This window comes from Rhipicephalus microplus, chromosome X (assembly GCF_043290135.1).
Source record: "Rhipicephalus microplus isolate Deutch F79 chromosome X, USDA_Rmic, whole genome shotgun sequence".
Classification (NCBI taxonomy): domain Eukaryota; kingdom Metazoa; phylum Arthropoda; class Arachnida; order Ixodida; family Ixodidae; genus Rhipicephalus; species Rhipicephalus microplus.
This window is the reverse complement of record NC_134710.1, coordinates 274007134-274020669: the sequence shown is the minus strand read 5'-3', so window position 1 is coordinate 274020669 and position 13536 is coordinate 274007134. Positions and strand designations below refer to the sequence as shown.

Sequence of the window (13536 nt, the reverse complement as noted above, 5' to 3'; positions counted from 1 at the left end):
TGACCACACAAAGTGCAGCGCGCAAAGCAGCTAGTTCCGCTGCTGTAGATGCCGTGGAGTGGTCAGTCCTAAAGCCGATGGTAACACCTCTTGCTGGGATAACTACTGCCCCTGACGAACACTGGTGGTTCGTGGAACCATCGGTGTATACATGTATGCTGTCTGAATATTTCTCGTGCAAAAGAAGAAGAGACAGTTGTTTCAGCACGGGTGACGAAAACTCAGATTTCCTCCGGATCCCTGGTACACTAAGATGCACTGTGGGTCGAATAAGACACCAAGGTGGTATGGGTGGTTTAGATGCATGAGTGAAGCCCGAGGGAAGTTTATCGTTGTATTTCACGATAATTTTGGCGAACGATGCTTGGCGCCTCTCTGAAGGCAACAGTGCAAGGTGATGGCCGGGGGCACGTGCGAAGTGTCGGATGTGGGTTCTCAGGACTTCTACAACAATGTGAGTTTGTATCGGATAGTCACCAGCAATTGCAATTGTTGCTTCTGTTGACGTACATCTGGGCAGACCGAGGCACACTCTCAGCGCTTGGGCTTGTACTGCCTGTAAAACACGAACATTGGTCTTGCAGGTATTGCTAAGCACAGGCAAGCTATATCTGAGGAAACCGAGAAACAGGGCCCTGTATAGCTCCATCATTGCCTCTACTGACATCCCCCACGTCTTTCCTGCCAGGAACTTGAACAGTTGAGTAACAGCGTTCAGGCGCTTCTTCATATAGGTCACATGCGGACTCCAACAGAGGTCCCTATCAATAATGATGCCCAGAAACCGGTGGGTTTTGGCGTAAGAAATTGGTCGCCCGCAGATTGAGATGACATAAGGGGTCATTGCTTTGCGAGTGAAAGCCACCAGCGCGCATTTTTCCGGTGATATGCTGAGACCTTGTTTGAACAAGTAGTTGGCAATCATAGTTGCTGCTTTTTGAAGCCGGGAACGTATCTGAGGACGTGTGACTGCCGATGTCCAGACACAGATGTCGTCTGCGTATATTGATATTTTAATGGTGCTTGGCAAGTATTCAGCAAGGCCAATTAGTGCAAGATTGAATAGCATCGGGCTAAGAACTCCGCCTTGAGGAACACCCCTGGAAGTATAGCGTCGCGTATTTGGGCCATCTTCTGTTAACACAAAGAATGATCTTGCAGCCAGGTAACTCGAAATCCACCGAAAGACTCGACCACCAAGGCCAACCACCGCAAGAGCACCCAAAATGGCTTCATGTAGAACATTATCATAAGCGCCTTTCACATCTAGAAACAAAGCTGCAGATAGTCGCTTAAGGGATCTTTCGTGCTGAACGTACGAAACTAGATCAACGACATTGTCAATAGAAGAGCGGTCGCGTCGGAAACCAGCCATTGAATTCGGATAAATCTTGTAGTATTCAAGATACCACTCCAGGCGGCCTAGTATCATCCGTTTCATTATCTTCCCTACGCAGCTGGCCAGCGCTATTGGGCGGTATGAGGTTAGTTCGAGTGGGGATTTGCCCTGCTTCAAAATGGGTAACAAGCGGCTTACTTTCCAGTCATCAAGAACGTTGCCATCCTGCCACGAGATGTTGTAGAGGCTCAGCAGTTCTCTCCTTGCACCTTCCCCAAGGTTGCACAAGGCTCGGTACGGAATATCATCTGGGCCCGGAGAAGTTGAACGCCTGCAGAGAGCTAGTGCCGCCTCGAGCTCCTCCATTGTAAAAAGGAGGTCCATGTGGTAGTCACGGGAACGGGGGACGTCACCTCTCACTGGAGAATCTGGACGAGTGACTAGGTTGGTGATCTGCGCACAGAAATCTTCTGCGACATCGATGTCTGGCCTCCTTTGAAATAGCGCGAGCGCTTTGAATGGAAAGCGCTGTTCCGTAGGGTGACGCAGACCTTGCACCGTTTTCCAAATGTGTGAGAGTGGCTTGAGAGGGTCTAGTGACTGGCAAAACGTTGTCCATCGTTCCGACGCTAATCTATCCATGCGACGCCGAATCTTCTTTTGCATCCTCCTGGCTGCCCTAAGATCGTGAATTGATTTTGTACGCCGATACCGACGCTCCGCCCGGCGTCGCAGTGCTCGGAGTCGCTCCAACTCTATATCAAAGTCGTTTCGTGTGGAAGATATCGTCACCGTGCGAGTGGCGTTTTGCATTGTGCTCTTAATTGTTTCCTCTAACCCAGATCGTAGGCCATCGCTGCAAGCATCTTCCATGTCATATTTGAAGTTGGTACATTGAACTGCTCGAATGGTCGTCCGTGGACCATAACTAGACAAGCTTTTGATGTTAAGGTAGATTGGAATGTGATCGCTTCCTCGTGTCTCAACATCTGGAAACCACTTGACGTATCTCGCGAGGGAGTTGGAGACAAAAGCAAGGTCGAGACAGCTGCCGTATGTCACCCCTCGAAGAAAAGTGGGGCTGCCATCGTTCAGGAGAGTAAGGCCATAGTTGTAGGCGATGTTTGCTAACCTGCGTCCTCTTGCATTTGTCCGCGTACTTCCCCATGCGTGATTGTGCGCATTGAAATCACCTATGAGGACCCATGGTGCAGGACACACTCTCAATATATCCGCTAATCTCCTGGAATCGAGATTACTTGACGGTGATATATAAACGCCTATGAGAGTAAACATGAGTTGGTTCTTTTTCACAGTGATGCAGACATACTGATTGTCATCGTGAGGTGCAATTGGTTGCACAACATACGTCAGTTCACGACGAACAAAGACGATGATTTTGCTGCACGCACCGTTCGTTGAAGACATGACAGCTTCGTACCCCGATAGTCTTATTGGTTTCGACAAATTGGGTTCACAAATGACGATAATTGAAAACACGTTGGTAAACACAAACTGACGAAAATCTGAAAGGCGTGATTTTAGTCCTCTGGCGTTCCATTGGATGACGGATGCAGCCTTGACTTCTTTAAGAAATGTTGAGGTGTGAGTAGCCATCTTCCTAGTTGAGAGATTCAAGCACTGGGCTTAGGGCGTCCAATAGTCCAAGTGCGCTTCGAGCAGATGGTGTCTTCATGTCGACTAATATCGCTCGGATGGCTTCTATAAGGGAACGCAGCACCGAGATCACTTGACGATCTGTTTTAGACAAATCTTTCATGGTTGGAGACGGCTCTTGTGTGGCCACAACCTGCAGAGGTTCCTTGGCAGAAGAGCGCGTCGGGAGCGTGGGCCATTCCTCCAGAGAAGGAGGCTTCCCTGTTTCTTTCGTAGAAGTGGTGGGCCCTTTCGCGGCGCTACTGGATGGAACCGCTACAGAGTGGGAAGGAGCATCTCGGGAATGTGCCTTGTTTGAAGACTTTCGATGATGCCGACGTCGATGCCGACGCCGGACTACTTCGGCTGCCTCCCTGTGCGTTGAGTTGTCTCGGGCCATTTGTCTGAGAACCGCGCGCTCCTTTTGGATTCGAGGACAGTCTTTCGACGAGGCAGCATGAGGACCACTGCAGTTGGCGCACTTCAGAGTAGTCGCCCGACAGGCGTCTTCAGCATGAGATTCAGCGCAGCGGGGACACAGTCGTAAGTTGGGGCATACGCCCTTGACGTGTCCTAGCCTGAAGCACTGATGACATTGAAGTGGCTTTGGGATGAATGGTCGAACCGGATGTCGAAAATGTCCAACTTTAACGTGGGACGGTATGCAATCTCCCTTGAAAAACACTTTTACGCAGCGCGTAATTCCAAGGCGCCGCACTTGCGTAATGACAGTTCCCTCGTTTGCAGGCTTGATGAGGGTAGACAAGTCAGCATTAGGAATTGCAGTGTCGATGTCATAAATTACACCGGCAATTGATTTGTCATCCATCGGGATAAAGGGGCGCATTTTAATGCCACCTAGCTCAGTCATTTGCTGCAGCTGTCCTAGCGCACTCACATCTTGCACGTCTATGGCGAGAATGTTCTTCCTTGGGTTTACTCGTACGTTCTTAATTTGATGTGGCACCGCACATTCGAGAGCAACCGAAAGGGCTTGCCTGTTCAGGAGCCGTTGGTTGCTTGATGGATCTTCGGGCATGAAGATGATGACGTGCGGCCAGCGCGCAGGCCTTGAATGCACAGTCTCTGTGCTTGCAGGAGCTGATGCTGCTGTATTCGCCGTCCTTCTCTTTGCCCTCTTACCCCGGACAGGTATGAAGCTGCCATCGGATGTGTCGTCTTCCGACATAGAATAGAGATCGGTGTCCTCAGTGTCACTGGGAGAGCCAGCTCGCTTCCTTGTGGCTGACGGGTGTGAGGACCTGTGACCAGGCGGGCCTCTGCCATGCTCCATGTCCATCACCGCAAGACGGAGAGGCGAGGCACCTCAAAAGACCGATGATTTCACTAAAATAAAACAGAGCGCTGAAACAAGCGTTCTTCTAAAGAGCTTCTAAATTTCTTCTAAATTTTTAAAGAGAAATTTTTACAAGCCATAAAGCTTGTAAAAATTGTGAAATGGCATTTCTGGTGGTTACTGTATGACAAATACGCCAAAGAAAAAAATTCTGAGGTCTGTTTAAAAGTACTTGGGGTAATTCGAGCTCATGACAAAGGTTTACGTAAACCTTAATTAAGAAATGCTGTAATTTCTTCTGCGTGAAGACGTTTCATTTAGATCATATTAGAAGGTGCAAATTAAAAGTGTTTACCTCCTGTTAAGTTATTCATCAGTGCGTAATGCAATTTGCTATTTTGCGTTACTTTTCAGACGGGATCATAAACATCAAGCGTACCTCTCCAGCACTTTACAAACCCAAGCAGAATCATCAAAGAAGCTGGCATTCGACGTACCACTAAGCATCAAACCAATTTTCAAAAGAGTGCACAACTTGTGTGGCCAGTTTTACTTTACCTAATTTGCCAGTCTCAAATAAAGTAATCTTTCGTATGTCCTGTCAAAGGCTATACAATAATCTATGAGTGAAAGTGTAACTGTATCGATAACTTATATGGGTGTTTTCTTACTTATCTGGGTATTTCACGTATTTCTAAGCGGTGAAACATAGAGTTTCCTAAAATTAACTAGAGGGAACCCTGTCACTGCGATCGTCCAGCGACCATGGGATTTATGGGTAGTACACACATTTGCCTCGTCTTCGTACTTGCGGGTGGTGAATCGTACTAGCGGCTTCGTTAATTGCTGTGTTTCGGTTTTGTTTTGAAAGAAACATTCAACCCTTTTGAACTTCATGACCTGATTTGGAAAGGTAAATCTAATAGAATATGGTGGTGAAGCGCAACCGCTGAACATTTGCTTATTTTTGTTTCGTGAAAACACAGCTCCAAGCCACACGAACACACACGGAGCCAAAAAGAGGCCAGAAGTACGAAGATTAGACAAATGTGTGTACTATACCCATCATTCGCATGCTCGCTGAAGCGCCGCGCGTTGCAGCTCCTAAAGACACTAGCGCCAGAGTTCCCTCTAGTGTATATTAGGAAATTCTATGTGATGAACGATGCCTCAATTACGGGAAGTCATATAAAGACGACGTGGTTGCATTGCTGACCACTGCGCTTGCGGCGTGCTGCTTTATTATTGCTATGTGTATTCTTTTTAGGGAAGTGGAGCGCCTCGCCACTTGGATATACCACAAGCCGTACACACATTTGGGATCATTTTGCGTTGGCCTTGGACTGGGATGCCTCCTTAGCCAGTTCGACAAAAATCGGCTTTCAAAGGTACGCAAGAACCACTTATATAAAAAACTGTTCCATTTTACGATTGAGCGTTTCAAATATGGTGAGTGCGACCAGCGCTCGCTCTACCTTTGTTCACTAGTCTGTCATTTCAATTCAATCTTAACATGCTCCATAATTACAGCAGAGCTTGGCAAGGCATTAGTTAACCAATGCAGTACCGTATTATTCAAAATGGCTCATACGATGGAATTTTCGGTAAGAGAAAGTTTTAGCCAATCCGTATTATTGGAATAGTTGGCTGGTCACGTACTTATAAAGTATTTGGAAGCGAAAATATGTGTGAATACATGTCCTGAGCCTTACGAGGAAGCTTTACTATCAAAGTTTGTACTGGCATAAATTTTATTGAACAAACCATTGTTCGGATACTATGGTATCGAATTTTTTCAGATGTCATTCATGCTTCGTTAGTTGGCTCACGGTCGCCTACAGATAGCAGGCAAATAAAAAGGCAACGCAAGAAACACGACAAGTGTTTTGGCAAGAAGCGAAGTTTATTCGCGGAACACAGGCACACGAACCGTCTCCGTCAAATTCGCGTGCTTAAGTAATGGCACGAGATGTGTGCAGATTTGACTAAGTCTATTTCTCCGAATGTGTTCCGAGAATAAATCTGATTTATGGAAGACCATGCCAAAGTTGCTGCTTTTCTTTTTCTGTCATTTTTAAGTACCCCGCTATTCATAGGCGACGTTGATGTGGTATATTACATTTACTGGGAAAAAGACTAAAATTGACCGATTCTAGAAAACATATTTTCTTCTGCCGTCAATTCTTTGCTTGAAAAAAATTTTAAGCAACAAAACAAACTGCAACATTATTTCAAAGCAAAATCAAGAAATGGGATAAAAATAAACGGAATAATTGTGCAATATTTAGTAGCCTGCATATTTTCTGTGAACAGTACTGTGAACTGTGAATACTGTCAACAGTATTCACAGTTGATTTAAGCTAATAATTTTTCAATACCACTTTTTCTTAAGTCACAAGTGACCTTCTGCCTGACCCCTATTTCTCGACGCTCTTGCAGGGTAGCGAACCAAATGCTAAAATTTAAATAGTGTTTTAGCCTTCCTCGCTATATTTCTCTATCTTGTACGCCGCACGCCTGTTACATCGCCTAAAACAGATAAGAACTTTCACGTAAGCTTGAAAGCTCTTATTCATTTTAGGCGATGTAACAGGCGCACGGCGTACAAGATAGAGAAATATAGGAAAGAATGCTGAAAGACTATTTAAATTTTAGCATTCGGTTTGCAACCCTGCAAAAGGGTAGAGAAATAGGGGTGAGACAGATGGTGTAGAAAGAAATATGGCATGCGAAATTATCCTATGTACACTTAGCACAGATTTACGATGTTGTAAGCATTGACCGCAGTTAACTGTGTAAAAGACTCGAGATTGAAATTTCTTTTTTAATACCAGTCTCGTTAGCACTGTTTTTTCTAATATGCATGTTTTTTGTAATTTTCAAGAATGTTGACAACATTTTCTATGAAACTGTGGCAGTAAGTCAAAATCTTGCTAGATGAGTTTGCAATTTACTATATCACCACTTACTTCTATGTAAAAGCAGCTAGCTTTTTATTTCTATTTGCATTTTCCGTTAAGAACACTTGTACATACAATTAATTTTAACGAACAATTTAAGGTCGGCCCTGACGTTGTAGCTACGACGGGAATACTACTGGCTATATTGTACCAATATTATAGCCGAAATGCCAAATGAAATACATCTAAAGGTAATTTACAAAATTCCCGTTTTTATGTCGTATTTGTATTTAACGCATGATTCAATCCCAGCGTGAACAGACCCCTCTTACATAGCAATATGCCATTCACTACGGCAGCCTTTTGTTTAACGGTTAACGTACCGACACCCCCGCCGTGGTGGTCCAGTGACTAAGGTACTCAGCTGATGACTAGCAGGTCGCGGGATTGAATACCGGCGGCGGCCGTTGCATTTTTGATAGGAGGCGTAAATGCTGTAGGCCCGTGGGCTTAGATTTGGGTGCATGTTAAAGAGCCTCAGGTGGTCGAAAATTCCGGAGCGCTTACGGCGTCTTTTATAATCATATGGTGGTTTTGGGACGTCAAACCCCACATATCATTAACATACCGACACATCTGTATGCTCGTTAAGGCATCTCCTGTTATCTAAATGGGCTCCTAAACAACACCGACTTTAAAGGCGAGACAGCAGTTTTTATCGCCTTCCTACAAGTCTTATTTCCTCTTCTCCACTTATTTCTTCATGAAATGCGTGTAATGTCAGCACTATGCGATGAGCCAGTCAGCATTTTGCGCTTTTTGACAATACACTGCTATTTATGCTTGCGCAGTCGCAAACGCAGGAAACGAAGTGAATTGATTTTATCGTGCACGATAGCCATTAGAAACAAGGCAGACCAGGCAAGTGACTGCATGGCAAATTAGGGTGGGTGACAATTTACAACAGATATTTTTCGCATATCGACCAATCGAGAAATTCTTTCATGCTTACGTCAAGTGAACAAACAGCTGGCACCACAAATTGTGCCACAAAAACGGCACAAGCCTCGAGAAAATAACGTGCTGTTTCCTCGTACTTGCAGAGGTTGTTTAGGGGCACTTTAATGATTTTGGAGTAAACTATTCCTAAGCGCGGCTGTTGGGACACCAAGCTTCTAGAAGAAGGAAGGGTCCAATATGGTCTCCGAGTACTAGTCATCAGATATGAAACAAAAGAAGTTCACGAAACGCGCACTGAGTGCGTAGTTTATCTTTAGACGCGTGTTACGAAACAACTGAAAAAAGAAGCCCGTTTGACACTCGTTTCGTGCCATGCTCTTATAAGGACTCTCAATAACGCTACGTCAGCAGGAGGCCCGTCTTGCGCTGCCGCCGGCCTTAATCGGATGAAGAGTGCAACGTCCCCCAACCGAGCCCAACCTTCCAGGCTCAGGAAACCCGTTACTTAGCGCAGGCCGAAGTATTGCAGCGAGCGATACGTGCCACGCGCGTCACTGCTGCATGCATTTAGCTAAACGAGCGCCCACACTACGCCTTATTGACAGAGATAACTGACTAACCGAAGTTCCGAAACTTCCAAACTCTGAGGCTGCTAGGGGTGGACCTCGGTCGGCGCTGAATGCCAGATAAACCACGACTCACTTAATAGAGTTTGTTGGCGCTCCGAGGCAGGAAGCACTGGTTTAAAGGGCCCACATATCACGCTCTGCTTTATTTCACTTCTTACGCATAGAAACTTCCTGCCCCTGGCTAGGAAAAAAAAGAAGATCGAAATGAATAGGACCAATTCTGGTTCTTTCCTTGCAGTTGGCGTATGCCATGGGTTGGGTGGCAAGCCTGACGACGACCAGCGTGCTTTTCCACTGTGGCTTCGGCTGGAGTCTTGAACAAGCCAGTCCAGCTGGAGCGTCATTGTATGCAGCACTACACCGGACCCTGTGGGCGCTGGCCGTCGCCTGGGTCCTCTACGCCTGCTGCACACTACACGCCCGTCAGTGCAGCTTATATCGTGCATTGCTGTTTTTTTTTTTCTTGTTTTGCTCTGACATCATCCGACATGACACACATTTTTATCGCATCAGGAATACTTATTTTGCTGCATTTTCTTAGCACGGAATCAAAGCATCAGATTCAACGAAACTTACGACCTCAAATCTTGTGTGTTGAAAATCACCTGTACGCGAAAACACTGCGATGTTACGTGCATTGTTACAAAGCCACTGATCTTCATCCTTTTTAGCCGTAAAATATTGACAGACTCACTACTAAAAGTAGGAATAAAAGAACTATGAAAATAAAAATAACAAAAAAGTTAAAACAAACGATAATGCAATTACAAACGAAATTCTAATTGAAAATAATGCCAAAAAAATAATGCCAAAAAAATAAGCGAAAAATAATGCCAAAAAAGTATTAAAGCTACCCTACAGATTCTTACTGGACAGAAACCCATGGTAAAGCGCACATAGAGTATTATTCAAAAACAATCTGACAAGTGATTGCTCAGTATCTTTAATATTGATTCTTGTTTATTAAAAGGAGAACGAAGGCAACCAGCGTCTGATCCTTTTTCGACACATGTCCCTTTGTAGTTATGAAGATTGAATGTCGACATTTATTCTATGTCCCTGGTCGTGATTTAATCATCGACGCAGATAAAAATTGAGTAAACCGTTTTTATTGCTTACAAAGTAGTAGAAATGCAAGTGCGAGCAATAGAAGTAGAAAAGTGGTAGAAAGAGAAGTAGAAATTGTTGTCGTATTTGTTAGCCAACGTATACAACTGCAAACGTTCATATATTACGTGACCTAGGAAAAAAGTTTGACAATGTTGTCTCCTTGGTGCTTTTTGTAATTGTTGCAATATAATATGCATTTTAATCAACGTACTCACCTGTTAGGTATAATAGCTACAATTTTCATTAGGTTTCCAGTATGCATACCAGTCCATCTCATAACCACTCTCACGTAATATATACAGGCACTTACATGGTGGTTAAATTGTTCGCAGGCTTGTTAAACGAATGGCTGTCATGGGGACCGTTGAAGGTGGTCGGCCGGCTGAGCTACTGCATGCTCTTGGTGCATCCACTAGTCATCGTGTCACAGAAATCACAGAACCGGCACATTACTTTCTTCTCGCACTTCGACATGGTACGTACTGTACTGAGTGTGGTAGTGCCATTGGGTCTTTCATTATTGATGAGCTCCACGAAAGTAGGTGAAAGCGCAAAGCAGTTAAAGAAGCAATTTATTCCTCTCGTTTTATTCACAGATGCACCTCTTCTTCGGTCACTATGCCGTCACCTTAGTGATGTCATTCTTGGTGCACCTGGGCGTCGAAGAACCATTCGCTCAACTGGGCGAGCTTCTAGGATCTTGCGAAGTCAGCTGCCCACCCAGGCTGAAGCAGCTGACGCAGAACCTGTACGCTAGCATGACCACCCAGCTTCGTCGCCGCGAAAGGCAACAGCAGCAACAGCAGCAGGCTGTGTCAAACAGGAAAGAGCCATCTGAGGGTGGTAAGAAGGCCCAGCAGCCACCACAGCCGCAGCAGCAGCCGCTGGACAACCACCACACCGAAATCGCCATTGACGTGGACGTCGGTCGCCAGCTGGAGAACGGCACCGAAGTGGCCGTAATCAAGGAGAATGGCAGAGACACCACAAGGGATGGTCACAGGGACTCCGCTGGCAACCCGGAGGCCGCAGTGTGAGGCAGCGGGTTTGGCTAAAGGATGTGGTCGTCATTTTGATGAACAGTGAATGAGCTTCAGTGGCGTTCGAACAGGTGACTTGTGCTGCTGTCAGTGGCATGGCACACGCTCTGCAGGGGCGACGACATGGTGGAACTGAGCGCCGTAATCAGACTCAGTCCTCAAAAAAGCGTTTCTGTCATTCTTTGTTCTAAGTGACCCGAGTCCCGAGTCGCACGCTGCAGTGCGCTGTGCGACGGGAAAAAATTTTGAATGAATACATGTGACATCGAATGCATTTCAGCAGATAAAGCAGACCAAGTACTTTATGCCATATGCGCATGTCGGTAGAAGAACGAAAGCAATGAATTTTCGAGACAGCCTATAATCTTTGCAATTTTATTCCCTTTCAGACTCTTGTGGTGGCTGAAAGCAAGTTTCGCGATTTTGCCGCGAGTTGTTAGGATTCGTTCGGGCTTTATTTGACAGTCTCTTAAATGCCACCCATTTTCCCCTTATTATTGTCCATGACAACAAACTAGTGAAGTGGTGATATGAAGCATGAGGGGGATAGTAATTTTGAACATTGATGCAAGCTTGTTTGATGTGCCCATCCTACCCAGTATTCTTTTTGGTATTTGCGTATAGCGTTCTTACTCAGTGGAGTGCATTTCAGATCAACGAAACGTGAATTTGTAAGTTGTGTCAATGTTACAATGTATCTATTTCACATTGATATCTTTCCTATAGGTTCAGTGTTTTATCAGTCTGATGAAAAGCTCATGGGCACTCTGTGGATAGCAGCGAGTCTAACTCAAAATGACTATAAGAAATCGCAAGGTTTACACATTTGGACAAGTACTTAGATATTATAGCTATTTTGGTAATGTTGGCTAATAGGGTTTTTCAGCCGTTGCACAGGCTCTAGTGAAATGTCTAGAGTTGCGTAAGCAGCAAAAGAAACATGTGATACACGGTGGTTTAATAACGTATTTGCTTTTCCACGTTATAACGTTTTCGGAACACACGATACAAAATATGTTTTCTGTAGTGGAACAATTTTTTTAAATGATTATTACATGTTAACTTCAGTGCAGCAAGAACATTACTTGATGTCAAATATTGGTGTTACATTTCATGCGTTCTACACTCTCTTTCCATAACCAGTGCGTCCAATAGATGATAATACTGTCGTGGTTTTCATCAGCGATAGAAAATTATACATGCCTATCATGCCAACTCAACTTACTCAACGTTACTTTTCTTTTCATTTTGTTCACCATTGTGGTATAGCGGTTATGGTGCTGGGCTGATGACCCGAAGGTTGTAGGTTCGATCGCGGCCGCGCCAGTGGGGCGTCGTTGGAGGTGAAATGCTAGAAGCCCGTGTACTGGTCAATTCCAGCGCACGTTAAAGAGTAGCAGATGGTCAAAATTACTCTAACCCTTTATTACGGCGTCCCTCATAATCATATCAGGTTTTAGGGACGTAAAACGCCTACAAGTAAATATTTATAGTACTTTCTTGGTTGGCCACTACCTACACAAATGAGATGAGTGCTGAAGATGGAGGTACGTCGTTCTTTGTTTCTTATCTGAGAGTCATATCCAACCTAGTGTCTACATTAGGTAGCGTTCGTCTAAATAACAGCAAGAGTGGTACTGCGTGCAGGGTCACTGAAGTGCTCATCTTTGAAGTATCCTAGGCTTTCTGTAGAAGCTGTGCTCACAAAACTGGCGACGCATATGAGGGACAATTTATTTATCTCTAAAAGGTTATTCTTGAAGATGTCCTTGACCAGCTGTTTTATTACAAACAATGAATGCGCATAAGGCAAAAGCAAGATAAAGAAAAGTCGGCATAAGGCACGGATCCCCCGATTTCGAATATATTTGGCTCGCTGCCGGCTGCACTGATCAACGAATCTACATAGTGACGTGATTAAACGGTCACCTTGCTACACATACCCAATGAAGAAATGTCAATATATCGAAAAACGATAGAACTGAATCAAAATAGAAACATAGGATCAATTTACTTCAAAACCACATAACGCAGCAGTGATATCAGAAACAATGATTACGTATGCCATTCTCGAGTCAAAAAATGAATGTTGTAACGTACAACGGATCACCGAGTCTTCCTACTTATTAGCGATAACTAGATTAATAATAAACGTCATTGCTATTTGAGGAGTGTTGCTTTCCTCATGGACCTGCAGGGTCCCCATCTTGCTTGTTTTGTGTGTGTGTGTGTGTGTGTGTTTTGCGCAGTCTGTTTCTTCTTCATTTGCCGTTCCATGTTGAGGTGTCGTCATTTAGCACATCCCAATTCCAAGCGTGCAGTGATAGTGTTGACGTGAATTTATTTCGTTTATCACGTCGCTAAATTCACGACACGCTTGTGCCATGGGGTTACCTTACTTAACTACTCATTTGTCTCATCTTTCTCTTTTGGTGTCCGGGAAACTAAGCTATTTGCTTTCTTGAGCCTAATTACATACAGCCAAGCACAGCAAAACCGCTTACAGGTTTCACATCGATGTTGTATTATAGTGTACATAGCTTTTTATGGAGCTTATATCTTCATCATTCTGAAAACAATCTGTAAATAAATGTGTTTGTCTGAA

General features: G+C 44.6%; 1 protein-coding gene across 1 annotated transcript in view; it reads left to right on the top strand.

The window, feature by feature from the left end:
• The window catches only part of LOC119162210 (O-acyltransferase like protein), a 51340-nt gene extending 37804 nt beyond the window's left edge, over window positions 1–13536 (top strand). Inside the window, exons 12-15 of the mRNA XM_037414675.2 lie at window positions 5560–5680; window positions 9020–9203; window positions 10224–10366; window positions 10488–13536. Of these exons, the coding sequence (XP_037270572.2) occupies window positions 5560–5680; window positions 9020–9203; window positions 10224–10366; window positions 10488–10928 (889 nt within the window). The 3' untranslated portion in view covers window positions 10929–13536. The remainder of the gene's footprint in view (window positions 1–5559; window positions 5681–9019; window positions 9204–10223; window positions 10367–10487) is intronic.